Source organism: Rhinolophus sinicus, linkage group LG01 (genome assembly GCF_036562045.2).
Source record: "Rhinolophus sinicus isolate RSC01 linkage group LG01, ASM3656204v1, whole genome shotgun sequence".
In the NCBI taxonomy this organism is placed as follows: domain Eukaryota; kingdom Metazoa; phylum Chordata; class Mammalia; order Chiroptera; family Rhinolophidae; genus Rhinolophus; species Rhinolophus sinicus.
Genome location: NC_133751.1, coordinates 152,276,123 through 152,291,816, shown reverse-complemented (window position 1 = coordinate 152,291,816; position 15,694 = coordinate 152,276,123). Strand labels below are relative to the sequence as shown.

Here is a 15,694-nt window from a genome sequence, read left to right as displayed (position 1 = left end):
TTTTTTTAATGCATAAAGGAAAAATTTAATTACACAAAAATGTAGAGGATAGCATAGTAAACTAAACCTCCAGCTTTAGTATTTTTCAGTCTCATTTAATCTATTTCTCTTTTTTGCTGGGTTATTTGGGAGCAAGTCCAAGATATCTCTATTTTCCTGTAAAACCTTTCATACATGTCTTTAAGAGATGAGGACTTTGGACCTGCACACTGTGGACAAAGTGATCAGGCTACAATCACTGAAACCTGAAATACAGAGTCAGTCATGGGAGGACTGTTTCAGGCAGGATCTTAGGGCAAGAAAGGTTTGTTATGTTCAAAGAACTGAGGTAAGATCAATGTGGCTGCAGCTTGGAGATGGAGGGAAGACAGAGAGGAGAGCAAAGGCTTACTCACATGAGGCTCTACCGGGTTCTGGAGGCCATGGTTATAAGCACCATTAGAAGCAACTTAAGAATTGAAATAGGAAAGTGATGTCCTACAATATAGTCCTGCATAGAGAAGAGGCTGAGGCTCCGGAGAGAGGAAGCAGAGAGAGTAGCTGGAAAGCTCCTGTGGCAGTCCAAGAGAGATAGGAAAGTTAAATGTACTCGAGTGATACAGTACAAATGAAGAGAAGTGGACGGACTTGATACATATTTATATAACACATGACTGTGGAAGAAAAAGCAAATAAGTAAGAAGACAAACATAATTCTTAAAAATATCTCAGCAGGCTGAAATAAAGAGCTAAATCTAATAAGTTCCAATTCATTAAGGTTCAATGTGAAGTCCTGATCCTGAACTGAAACCAAACCAAATGACAACTAAATGAACTGCACTTATATAATGTTAGTGATCTGACGTGGTAATGCCTTTTTTCCTAGCTAATTCAAAGGATGATGAGGTGACAGCAACTTGGATTCCTTCAAGTGTGTTATACAGCTACTGGCTACTGCATAAGTAGTTGCACAGCATCCAATTAAACAGTGATGTTTCTTCCTGGGAAAGCTATATATAAGCAAATGAAATGTGAAAGGTACATGTTAGGAATATATAATTAGTGGGACCCTACTTAAAACACAGTTCACCGCTACATGTATTCGAATCTAATAACCAATAAATCAGGATCCTGATATATCACAATCACAAATTACAGGATTCGTTTGTAAGTTGGTATTTATTTCCATGAATATTCATGCTGTTATGAAGACCTACAATAAACGCATCTTTTTTTTCTCAATTATATGGTTTAGTTGTACTAAAAAAAGGACAACTCTTTACACAGCAAAGTATTATTTATCAAGTATTTAACAGTAAGTGAACCAGCACCAGGCTAAGTACTGAGAAGAACACATGCTTAAGCTCTATAAATCTCTAAAAAAGATAAGGTGTATGTGCAAATGACAATGTAAAACAGAATACGTTAAGTGTTGGAAAAGTGCTAAAGTGCTGTTAGTTCGTGAGCTTCTGAAGAAACTGGATTATGTCTCAGTTACTTTTATATTTCCAGCTGCTCGTACTAGTACAGTGAAAGGCAAATAGTAAATGCATAATAAGTGCCTATTCATTCATCCATTTAGACAAATATGTTTAAAGCGTTACTAGATGCTACATATACAAATACCTAACTCCTGTTTTGATGAGCTTATCCTCATTTCCTCATTCATTCAAAACTCATTTTGAGTACCTTGCTTAAAGGTAGAAGGTAAGGGTATGCAGAAAAGGACAAATATTAAGGCAGGTTTCAGAAGGATGAGATGGCAAGGAAATGTGCTACGTGTACGGTAAGAAGAGGTCGAGTGACTTGAGGAGGCTGGTAAACACTCAGTGCTTTGAAATGGAGAGAAAAAATGACTGTGGGCATCTGGTAGGATGGTTCCATGGCAATACTGAGTAGCTGAGTTTGAAAACACACATTTTTGTCATTTTTCTCCAAAGCTTCTTAAAGTGTTCAGGTATTTTGAATAAAAAGGGAACATGGAGTGAAGAATTTGGGAGAAAAATGGTTAAGAGTACTGGCCTTCAAATTAAAACAAACAAACAAACAAAAGACTGAAATAATGGAGCAAATGAAGGGTGAAAAAAATGTGTATAGACAAGATGGTGCTATGTTGGGGAAAACGAGGATGAGGTAAAGAAAAAAAGTGGGTACAGGGAGAAAGGAAACGGAAGGGAAAGGGGTGTGGTCTGAGTTTGGAATACTAAAACTTGATATGTTGGAGGATTGTAAAGCCATTTTAGTTTATGAAAATATTCTGGATGAGGCTGTGGACATGCTGCTAAGTGAAGTAGAGGTAAAAGACATGAATGGAATAGATAGAGGTGGTCAAAGAAATACAAGACTAGTGGTTCCATGAGCCATTCATCACAGGGCTGCTGACATCGTCACTTAGTGGGGAATGCGGGGATGGAAAGGATAGTAAAAAAAATCATTGCCGAAGATTTTGAATGTTGGTGAACTACCAGGAGGTTCTGGAGAGAGGGCAAAGAGGATTAGTAGGAGACACTTGGTAAATTTTTCATAGAGAAAGAAATATTGATAGGGACCTTGTAGTAGGTATAGAACTTCACAGTCCGAGATTGGAAGGCAGAGAACACATTTCTGCCTGAAGGATGGTCTAAGAAGTAGCAGTGGTTAACTTACTGATGTATCGTTACTGGAGCTCTCAGATGAAATGATCTGAAACAATTCCTTTGTATCAGTCAATGGGCTTTACAGTACATTCATGTGAGTATTTTCTGAAAAGACCACTAGGTCATATCTATCTTCCTTCACTCATAATTATCCCAGCTACTTAACTCCCTTATCTCCAACAAACTAAACACCTAATGATTCAACTAGTCTACATCTGGTGTTTAGATACATGACCTAGTATAGATCGACAACTAGTTCCACGTTTGATCTGACAAGGCCTGGCTAATTGGTTGTTTTCCAATGTAAGGGGACGCAGAAAGTCTGGGAATCTCTTACTTTAATAGTAGATTTACAGAGGTGTCTTGACCTTGCTTATTTTTTTCCTACTTGGACTCTGCTCTAATTTAAGATGCTATTTGGATCCTTGTTCTTAGAATTATATTATCACAGAGTAGGAAGGAGCTTTTGAAGGTCATGTGGTCCTACGTCCTGCTCAATCGAAGACTTCCCCTAAAATACTGTTTAGTTTCTCCCTGAACACACTTCCATTGTTTGAAGAATCACTGATTCTGGGGTAGATTCTTATACTTGTCCTTGCTATAGTAAATTGTGAAATTAAAACGGCAATGCTGGGTAGACATGATCTGTCACGGTATCTCCAAGTTGTATTTACTACTTGTAGTCTATCATTTTGACCTTCCTGAAAGCACCTAGCACCGAGCCTGTAACATAGATATACTGTATTTGTTGAAACTGAATCTAAATCTTCAAGGCATCTTAACCGCTTGATAGAGAAGAGATATATTTCAGTGATATTTCCAGTATAGTAAAGTTTCATGTCAAAATCTGTTTTCTATTGATTATTTATTCCCAAATCGATCATTAAATGTATAGTCACTGGGAACAAAATAACATTGGTGGAAGACTCTGAATTGGGTGCACATGGTGGTGTGTTTATGCCCTGCGTATTCAGAGAGTAAAGAGAGGTTAAGTAATAAAGGAGGAAGGAAAACATAGATAATAATCTCAGCTCTTGGGTAAATTATGAACACATCTGAGTGTTAATTTCTACTTTTATAAAATGGGTACAATAATGGCTTCTAATACACAACAATTTTTGGATATCAAATGGACTCAAGAATGTGAAAGTGTTTTGTAAATTGGGGGAGGGGAGAGTGGTAGATAACGATAAAGAGGATCCAATATAGAGTGATGGAAAGAGAACTGACTCTGAGTGGTGAACACACAATGTCATATATAGATGATGTATTACAGAATTGTACACCTGAAATCTATGTAATTTTACTAACGATTGTCACTCTAATAAACTTTAATTAAAAAAGAAAAAGAAAAATGGAACTCTTATCCTTATGTAAGACATCCACTACCTGTTTTCACCTGCAATTTAGAATAGCTGTCCTTTTACCTCTTGATATTTTCACTTCCTAAATACTATACATTTATTTGTAGAAAAACTCTGTTGCAGGAAAATTAATGTATTCCCTTTGGGAAGGATGTTTCATCACACAGCTTGTCTTTATTCATGTGAAGTGCCAAAAACCTTGAGAGGACAGAAAAAAAATCAGTCCTCTCTAGCTTCTCTGTAACTCTCCTTTTGACAGTGCTCAAGTACAGGCTGATTGGCTATAAAGCCACAGGGATTTGATGAAACAAACTGTTCCACGGCAATACAGAATCCAGCTGCTTGTATCTCAAGGGAAGTACAAGATATGACCTTGGTTGGTCATTGCTAAGTATGCTAGTTGCCTAGCAAAACTCAGAAGTCCAAGGAAAAAGGCATAAGCCTTTACTAATTTCTATTTGGAAGATTTTATTATCATAATGTGATGTGTTGCATATTGAATATCTTTACAGAAAGCTTAGAATATCATGGAATTTTTTATTACCATAACTGCTGACGTGTCATTCTTATCAAGTCTAATATTTGTAATGATAACAAAATGTTATGTTACACAATATGTTAGTGCTTAGAAAGCACTAAATACATGAACTATTTTAAATTTGAAAGATGAGCTCCACGAGATTTCAAAAACCGTATTTTTAAAATTCTTAACATGAAATTAAATTTGGTTTCCTAATAGTACACAAATTTGATAGTCATCAAAAATCCTTCTCTACTCTAAGCAGGTATTCATTTTTAGTTTTTGAAAGTAGAAAAAATATATTAAAGAACCAGAATTCATCAATAATAACATTTCCAAAAGGCTTTGTCCATAGATTCGCATGCAGATAATAAGACCACTTCAGATAAGTACATATTTTAATCTAGATGAAAAAATAAATAAAACATATTCTTAAAACTGTGCATCAATTTTTGGACTAGCAAATAATATGAAATATATTACTAGAAACAAGAAACCCTTTAACTACTCCTTTCAAACTGGTTAACATGCTCAGATCTTTCATACATTAAATATTCTAGGTAGAATTTTCATCTTCTGATTCTTCATTTTCTCCCACTTTTCTTTCCTTTTCATAATGAGAATTTGGTAAACTAAGACTATTAAATGAAAAGAACAGTTTTAATTAAATTAATGATTTAACTATCTTTAAAAATCATGAGAAATCTCTGCCAGATTTCATTCAATACAAAGTTAAATCAGCAATTTAGTAAACTAACTATTGTCAATTACCCTGTTTCCCCGAAAATAAGACCGACCCAGACAATCAGCTCTAATGCGTCTTTTGGAGCAAAAATTAATATAGGACCCAGTATATTATATTATATTATATTATATTATATTATATTATATTATATTATATTAATTATATTGTATTGTATTGTATTGTATTGTATTGTATTGTATTGTATTGTATTGTATTATATTATATTATATTATATTTTATTAGTATGCCCAGTCTTATAGTAAAATAAGACCGGGTCTTATATTAATTTTTGCTCCAAAAGATGCATTAGAGCTGATTGTCCACCTAGGTCTTGTTTTCGGGGAAACACGGTACCACTGATAATAACTGATGAGCTAAAAACCTTTCAATAACTTTTTGGACATCATAAAACATGTCTATTCTATTCAGTGGGGAAAATATCTGTTGGACGTAACTCAAAAATGTCTTTACTAGTCAGCGGGTGTATTGCATAATTTAGCTGACCATGCCATTTCAATCTGCTGTTTGCATACATACATACAATCTAAACTCAAGTTACTTTAGCTTAAAACTCATTTGTTGTGGGATACATAAAATATTAACAGAAATAAAAATTAATAAATATAAAAATTCATCCATCATTGTAATATCTGAACAAGTCAAATAGCTTTCACTTTTTAGAGCACCTTACCATGCTTTGCCCTATCTGTACACTGACTTTCACTAAAATTATAGGTGAAATTTTGTGTTCTGCTTTTTTAACATTACCTCATAAGTATTTTACATATTGCCATAAAATCTTTATAACTTTCATGAAAAAAATTGAATTTTCATGAAAAATTAATGTATAAGTTACCATAAATTCATGGATTATTTCACCACACCTAAACATGTTATGTTCTTCTTCCCTTTCCCCCAACCCATGTTTTTGGTACTATCATCAAGCACCAACATTTTCATTTATGCATTTTTCCCCTTGTTTTTGATTTTCCCCCTTTAGATAAATTATCTGAAGTATAGATTTATAGACGTGAATATTATCATGGTTCTCAAGTTTCCAAAGTGCTTTCTAAATTTCACTACCATCAATAGCAATGTCTATACCTGTGATTTGTACTGTGGCCTTCACCAGGATTTAGATATCAGTATTTTTTATTGGAGAGAGGAACACTAACTTCATGGAGATAAAATTTTATACTATGATTTTATACTAAGGAAATATCACGAGTATTGTTTTACCACTGTTGTTAAATGTTTTAAAATACTTGCTAATCATATTTTCTGTTATGTGGATTACCCTTGGGGTATGTGTCTTAGTATTTACCTAAAAAAAATTGTGTTTTTTTAAACTCTATCTAGAAAATAACTGTATACCACAAAAACCACAAATATTATTTTTCAATATAGGTTGTTTGACAATACTTTGGGCTTTGTGTGTAGGGTGTTTTTTTTTCCAGCAGATAAGTTTAGTAATTTTACATTATTAAATATGTTAAGTATATTGCAATGTGACCTTTTTGTTACTTCAAAGCTCATATAATGATCCTACCAAATGTCAGACAAATATGCAACTTCCCCCATGATTTGATTTAAAAATATATTTATCTATTTAATCTATCTCTAATGTATTTTTGTTTATGTTATGAGATGTATATCTAAATTACTTTGCTTGCTAACTCTAATACCACAACCATTTATTAAATACTCCTTCTCTTTCCCATTGGTCTATAATGCTCTATTCTTGTATATATTAAATTCTTGTATGTAACATATTGAGATTTTCTATATATTCTTAGATCTAGCCAGTACCACAAAAATTAAATTATATCATTTTCTATTATTATTTGCTATGTGGAATGGCTTTTCAACACATATGCTTTCTTTAAAAATATCCCTTGAGGATCCTACTGAATGAGAGCAGATATTTGCCAGTGATATATCTGATAAGGGGTTAATATCCAAAATTTATAAAAAACTCAACTCCAAAAAGACAAACAACCCAACTAAAAAATGGGCAGAGGACATGAAGAGACATTTTTCTAAAGAGGACATACAGATGACAAAGAGACATATGAAAAAATGCTCAACCTCACTAATCATTAGAGAAATGCAAATAAAAACCACAATGAGATACCACCTCACCCCAGTCAAAATGGCTATCATCAATAAATCAACAAACAACAAGTGTTGGCAAGGATGTGGAGAAACGGGAACCCTTGGGCATTGTTGGTGGGATTGCAGATTGGTGCACCCACTATGGAAAACAGTATCGAGGTGTCTCAAAAAATTGAAGATGGAACTACCTTATGACCCAGCAATTCCACTCCTCGGTATCTATCCAGAGAAATCCAAAACTCTAACTCAAAAAACTTTATGCACACCTATGTTTATTGCAGCACTATACACAATAGCCAAGACATGGATACAACCCAAATGCCCATCGGTAGACGAGTGGATTAAGAAACTGTGGTACATTTATACAATGGAGTATTATGCAGCCATAAAGAAGTATGAAATCTTACCATTTGCAACAATATAGATGGACCTAGAGAACATTATGTTAAGTGAAATAAGTCAGAGAAAGACAAATACCATATGATCTCACTTATATGTGGAATCTAAAGAAAAGAATAAATGAACGAACTAATCAGAAACAGTCTTAGAGACATAGAGGAAAAACTGAGGGTTGCTAGATGGGGGCGGGGGATGGGGATAAGGGGGAAGGTGAGGGGATTAGAAAGCACAGTAGGTAACCACAAGATTGCCACAGGGTTATGAAAGTCAATTTGGGGAATGTAATCAATAATGTTGTAAAGATTTTATAGGGTATCCGATGGACACTTGTCTCATTAGGGAGACCACCTCAGGAATGATGTAGTTGCCTTATCACTGCACTGTACACCTGAAGCTGAAGCTGAACAATAATGAATGTCAACTACAATTTTATATATATATACATAGTTACAAGAAGCGGAGTACAGCATTAGGAATAGAGACGGTGGAAATGTAATGGTTGTATTCGATGTCTAAGGGGTAGTAGATTGGGGGAGGGGGTTGTCACTTTGTGAGGGATATAAATGATAAATGTCTAACTATTACATTATTTTGTACACTACACTTGAAACTAATAAAATCTTTTTTCAAAGAACTAAAAAAAAAAAAAAATCCCTTTATTCTCATTAGCTTATTTTTCCAAATAGATTTTTATCAGTTTATCACCTTCTAAGACAATCCAGTTGAGAATTTTAAGATTATACTCTTATATTTATAAATTAATGTGAAAAGATTTAGCTTTACTATATTGTTATATCCAGAAACATAACCTGTCTCTTCACTAATTATAGCATTCTTTTGTAATTCACAATGAATAATATTTTAAAGATACGTCCAATATTATAATTAAGAGGCAGAAGGAGATAATGGAAAAATTGAAGACTATGGAATGGGACAAGGTTCAAATCCTGTCTGATCATGGGCAAAATGCTTAGCCTCTCTGAGCCTCAGTTATTTCCTCTGTAAACTAAAGGGAGTGGTACTACCAGGATTTCTGTAAAGAATAGTGACAATGTATATAAAGCTATTGGAGCACAACCTGTATCTAATAAATGTTAGCTATGATCATAATTCATAATAACATGTGCTTAGTATTTGACATTCTACAAAGTTCTTTCATGTGTATTATCTCACCTGCTCTGTTGATCTTCACAAAACCCTATTTGATGATGATACCATTATTATCACTATCAATATAAAGACAAAATTGGTAAAGATATTTCTTTTTTTAAATAAAAAACATAAGCTCATTTCTTCTCATTATGACACATGTAAATGTATTTGTACATTACCTACATCACACAATAACGTTGTCCCTAAATATTTTACGATTTTTTTTTCCTGCTATAATAGTTGTAATTGATCTTTCATTGTATTTTCTATTTGTTTTGCTTCCTTAAAGGAACACTATGGTTTTGGGTATATTTATTTTATGTTCAACAGTTTTATTGAGTTCCCTATTGCCTCTTAAAAACATGGTTAATTCTTTTGGTTTTCTGGGTTATCACATTTCCAAAAGAAATTCTAACACTGTAGAATCATATGTTAATATAATCATCTACTTAATTGAAAAATGAAAGAAACTGAGACTAGTTATCTATCATGGTATATTAAAATCTTCTTGTTGGAAACATAAATTCAAGAAGATTATTTAGCTATTACTAGTGAGTATCCTTTAGCTTGTATGTTGTATTACCTTAAGAATGTTTCTCATCATTTTTTCAAACCTCACAACACCTTGCCTGATAGGAAGGGATGCTGCTGCAGTGTGGCAGGAAAATGAATCAGAGAAACCATACATTTCTTCATCTTTGTGGGCTTTAAATATTATTCGTGGGGCTGAGAGAATAAAGGGATAAACTACATGCACTTGCACACTTGAGAGAGTTTTGCTGCTTTTCTTTTCTTTCTTTTTTTTTTTTTTTTAATCTCTTAATGCATGGCTGGTTAAGCTTTTTCTCATCCTACCCTAAACCTTCAATTCTCAAATACATCCCCCCCCCTTTTTTTTCCTCCCAGAATATTTTTTCAGCTGTGGAAGGATAAAATACTTTGTGCCTGTACTTATCTTTTCCCATCTACTCCCAGAGTGGGGTACTTTCTTCAAAAAGTAATAATAATAAAACGTCTTTTTCCATTCTATCAGTTGGTTAACATGACCAAATAATCTCCTGTGAACAGCAATCTAAATAAAGAAATTCACTGATGCCTCCAGCATATTTCATTTTTACTTAATCATGATTGGTTTTCAGATCAATTGTGTGTGTGTGTGTGTGTGTGTGTGTGTGTGTGTGTGTGTGTATGAAGGCTTAAAAAAATGACCAAGATGATACAATTATTTTCAGTGTAGAATAGACAATCAGTTTCAGGTATGGTTTCTGTACTCACGGGGAAAATGATTAGAAGTGGACGGATTGACACTGTCCCCACTGTCAGCACTTTCACTGCTGGAAACTTCATCATCTGATTCCCGCACAGAGGAGCAGGGCGAGGAGCCGTCAACTTCTTCAAACTTCCTCTTTAAAATTCCACTCATAGCTGCAGCGCTGTCACATGTACCTGTAACAGGAACGGGAGCAATGAAGCATTGAAATATTTGACCGCTGGATGTGTAGCCAAGGTCTCCAGAGTCATTTTTATGTGGCTTTTTATACATGAGCTGAGCTTTCCTTGAAGGGATCGCTAAGCAGGTTTTTCATTAAAAAAAAAAAAAAAAAAAATTCAAATTAACAAAAATTAAGTTAAATTAAATATGAGCATTTGAACTTTTGGTTACTAAAATGTACCATTTTTTTTTTTTACATAGTTCATTTTAATGTAATACCTCTATACCTTTCTGTTGGTAAATTGAGAAAAATCCACCTGAGTCCATGAAATTCTGTAATGAAAACAAATGCTAGTGGCCCCAAAAGTCCTAAATGATTACTGCTTTATATAAAATTCATCCGGAAGAAACACAGATAAGTATGCAAAAACTTCATACTCAAGTTTTAACTTGCAAGAAACCTAATTAGCTGAGCACAGTTGAAGCATATGAAATCAGTTTCTAAATTTTAGGTAGTTTCCATTTCAGTGTTGCAATAAGGTGAAATCTGTCCCCATGATACCTGGTTGCTGAAGCTGTTGCCAGTTTCAGAAACTTCCTAAGGCTATTTACCTGGAAGATAGCACTGACTGAGAGGGGAGGGTGAGGGGAAGAGAGTGGGCACAGTTTCTCCTAAATACTTTCTTTAAGATCAATGGGTTTCCCTTCTCCTTGGGCTTTCTCCACCTTCCCATTTACCTCATGACTATGCACAATCTCCCAAATAAAGAGCATAAATTTTGCTTTGCAGTGCAAGATTATTTTGGGGGAATTATATATATATATATATAAAAGCTTAGCTATAAGTGCATGGTGTTACATTCCTAAATTAGGTTAACTTAGCTGAAAGTATTACTAAGTCTACTCTATACATTCCATCTCATTTGAGTTTTTAAAGCCATTCTCTCCTTTTCCTGCCAGAGTATAGCCATCATTCCTGTTGATCGGGAGAAATCAAGACCTTTAAAACTATTCTGACATCTCCTTAGTTACATTATCTAGGTACTGACCGCACAGATCTCTGAAATCACCCCTTCCCTGCACAGATCACAGAGCAAGCAGCCTGCCCAGCTCTCCAAGGTCTAATTCAGTAGTTTTCAAAGTAGGCTACTTGGATTAGCACGCTCAGCATCATGTGGGAGGGAAATTGTTAGAAAAGCAAATTCTCAGGCTCCACACTCCAGATCTCCTGAATCAGAAATTCCCAGGGGACAGGGCCTAGAACCCTGTGCTGTATGAAGTCCTCCAGGTGACCTGGATACACATTCAAACCGGAGGATCGCTTGTCTAATTTCTAGTCTGTTTTCCAGTAGCTTCTCCCTGGACTTTCCCCTTCTTGGGTATGTTCATATACCAGCCCTAGAGAGTCACATAACCCAGTACTCAATTCCTAGTCAAAATCTCTTCTTTGGCCATCCCTGGTGTGATTTCTAGTAAAAAATAAGTACAGTATGAGAAGCCACTAAGTAATTATCATGAATTTCAATTTACCCCACTCACCTAAGCACATGTAACTGGTACGGATATGCTTGACTCCTAGAGTGGAGTAAGGGCTACAAAAAGAAGTAGAACATGTTACCTGCCCTCAAGGAGTAAACATCCACTACACTGGGCTCCATCGAATTGAGAACACTCCCAAGCTCATGTTCTATGGCCTTGTTTTACTAATCCATGTCTTTTGCATGACATATTAACACCAGAGATGTGACAGCAATAAGAAGATACTGCAGTGTCCACTCTTTTGAGAATAAAATCTCTATTCTGACCGGTTTTATTAGCATATTATTTTCTCCATCTAAAAGAGTGTGAAAGGCATAAAATGTTCATGCATAACTGAGCAGGGCAAAGAGAAAAAAAGATATTTTAAGTAAGTTCTTGAAATAAAAGTAGGACAGGATATAAATTTTAAAATGTTTCACTTCAATCAAACAAGATGCAAAGTAATGCATGAGGGAGAAATTCCAAGACAAAGAAATACAAGATGGAAACCTATGTTTAAAAAGTACATTTTTACAATAAAATGTTGCAATTGGTGCAGTTAAAAAACATGTCCTTAACCTCTACTTCCCCATCCACCTCCCCACCTTCCTTACGAAGGGAAGATTTCTGAAGAATCCAGGACCCTCAGTTGGGCCACATGGAACCATGTTCCAATATGGCAACAGGTGGTAGTTGGTTCTCTTCTTTTCTCACTTCCTCTAGAATAAGAAGGGGCATTTTTGAATGGATCGAAAGTCTCTTCCTCCCTTTGGTATTACATTTGGAATTGGCAAGACTTGAAGCAATGGAGTCAAAGATTGGATGTCATTTCTATCTATATCTTTGGGACTGAAAGAGCCTGAGCTAGACCCAGGTCAAAAAAGGAACCACTTAGAGTAGATTAGTATCTATGCTAAAAATTAAAAAAATAATAATTATATAAAGTTAACATATATCTACAAAACTGGTTAAGCGCTAAATTGTTTGTGCAGCAATCATAACACCTATCTAGTGTTACTGACTTTAAAAAAATACATGAGCATAACAAGATGTCATAACAAATTACGAGGGCCAAATGACTCAGTGCTTACCAGTATGTCACCCTTGATCTAGACCCAATAGTGGAGTGGTAAACAGAGCAGGTGGTTTTCTACTACATCATCTATACCATCTCACTAGGGAAGAAAAGCATACAAGAATTTAGGCAGAAGATGAAGCTAGGCAGGTATTAATTGACTCAATAACGTTGAGTAACTGAAAATCTAAGACTCGATAACAGCCATTTTAACACAGCTACTGTTTCCCAATTCATGAAACACATGTTAGTCAAGGGCATCACCATTTCTCACTTGGACTAGGACAAAAGCCTCCTAATTATTCTCTCCCATCCACTACTGTTTGCTTTCAACCTGTTTTCCAGGTTTTGGGCAGACCGATAAATTTAAAATGCAAATCTGATCATGTCAGTCTATAGTTTAAAACTCTTAAGTGGCTTTGGATTGCCTTAGGATAAAGTTCAAAATCTTCAAAATGGCTTATAAAGTCCTTAACAATCTACCTTGTCTAACCTCTTGATCTTCAGTTTGAGCCACGAGTCTTGTCAATATTTCAGCTCTAATAACCTTTCGGTTTCTCCAACCTGCCATTTCTCTCTGGCCTCTAGGCCTTTTGATATACTGTTCCTTTTGATCCATTTTTAAATTTCTTTTCCCGTTGCACTTACCACCTTCTAAATCCATATTATTTATTTATGTATTTCTAGGTTTATTACTTAGTATTTTCATTCCCTGCTAAAGGCTGTAAGGGCTGAGATCTTTATTTTCTTTACTGATCTTCCATAGATATAATAGGTGCTTAATAGACATATTTGATAAATGAATGAAACCACTCTATTTCCATCCTTTAATTACTTATCAGTGTCTGTTTTCTTGGCTAGACTGAAAGCTTCATGAAGTAGAAATCATGTTCATCTCATTCAGCACTCCATCTGTCCTAGCAAAATACTGTATATTTGATTGAATGAGCATCAAAATGAAACATGAAATTAACCTCAAAACATCATTTTTTTATTTTTTTTTTGCTTTTTTGCTTTCAAGTACCCCAAAAGCCAATTCTAGCTAACTTAAACATAAAGACATCTGTTGGAAAAATACTGAACTAGTTCATGCAATCTAAGATAGAACTAAAATTCAAAATTGAGGAAATGCAGGAATAAGGACAGCTTCTAGGTTTACGGCTGCAGAAATTCCTTGATCTTTTCTCTAGTACACTACCGTTACAGGTTTAAGCCCAGTAACTGCTCTCTATGTCTTGCAGCTCAAATTTAATACCTCAAAGGGTGAGCAATTTTTTGGTTGGATCAGATGTCAACCTTCTGATCATTCAACTACTTGGCCAGTAGGCAAGGGGCCACCCAATTAGGTACTGCTCCAGAGAATCGCACTCAGAGGCTGCAATAAGTTTAATTGGATTTCGAAGCCAATATTCTCTCCTTGTCTAATATTGGTTTATCTTGTTTTTTCATTCATTAATATAGTCCATGATTTCACCACTTGGACAGCTTCCTCTTTTCCTGCACCCATGCGCCCTTTCTATTATCAAATTTAATTAAGAACTACTTTATTTTAAAACTCTCATCTAAACATCCTGTGATTTGGGATATGTTGTTCTTAATTAACATATAGTATTTATTTCATATCTGTATTGGGTGTAACCATTGCTCAGAAGCCTCTCAGCATTTAATGAAAAAGTGGTAAACAGAATAAATATTTCCGTCTCTCTCCTCAAAACAATACTGATAAACTACACTAGATTTTTCTATGGTTATAATTACACTTATTTTATTTAATATATTTCTGGAAAAAAATACCAAAAGCCAGAAAAATGTAGAGCGAAGTGGGAGAGCTTGCCTAAGAATGCCAAATCAAGAAGTTAGATAAAAATGTATCATTTAAGGCATTTGGAAGAATGGCTGTAGCTAAACTTTGGGTATTTGCTAGAATCTTATTTATATTACTCTCTTTTGACAGCTTCCATAGGTAACACATTGAGTTCTTACTATCACATTTATATTATCTAATGTTTAATCCTTTTTTCTTCTTACATGCTGTCCTTATTTCCTAAGACTTTGCTACATATTGCAAGGAAATGATCACAGAAAATATGCCTTACAATATCATCAATCCCTCAATTCTGAGGAGCAAATTATCGAATTTGCAAAAGGACTACTTTAGGGTTGCCAGATTTAGCAAATAAAAATATAGGACACCCAGTTAAATTTGAGTTTTAGATAAAAAAAATAAAATAAATACCATTTGAGATATGTTTTTTACTTATTATTTGTTGTTTATCTGAAATTCAAATTTAATTGGGCATCCCACATTTCCTCTGACAACCCTAACTGGTGCTTTTGGCTCTTAACGAGACATTAAAATGGATATGAAATCAATAAAAACATCTACATAAGAAATGTCACCTACCAAACATAACTGAATATGCCTGGACTTTACAATCAGATGAAACCCAGTAAATAAAACATGTAAGATCATTAAGGTGAATCATGAGTTTATCAAACAATTAAAAAAAGGTGAGTGGTGGTTAATAGGTTAAGGACCAGCTTTACCCAACACTGATGCAGGAAGAAATAAATTTATAAAGGAAGTAATTATGGCATGGCAAATAATTTCCTTATATGGTAATGGGAGATCTTTTTAATGAGATGTTGTCTCTTCTGTGGTCTGATGAAAGAAATGGTGGTGAGCTGAGTTCCTAGTTGATTAGACCTGGTAGGTCCTTATTCCATGTTGGCTGCTGGACTGGGAGCCTTATGTGGTA

General features: G+C 34.6%; 1 protein-coding gene across 4 annotated transcripts in view; it reads right to left on the bottom strand.

The window, feature by feature from the left end:
• CSRNP3 (cysteine and serine rich nuclear protein 3) overlaps positions 1-15,694 on the bottom strand; it is a 192,821-nt gene that overhangs the window by 69,842 nt on the left and 107,285 nt on the right. For all 4 annotated transcript variants that reach the window (XM_074337251.1, XM_019727331.2, XM_019727332.2 and 1 more), the window contains one exon: positions 10,186-10,356. In XM_074337251.1, coding sequence (XP_074193352.1) covers positions 10,186-10,356 — 171 coding nt within the window. The remainder of the gene's footprint in view (positions 1-10,185; positions 10,357-15,694) is intronic.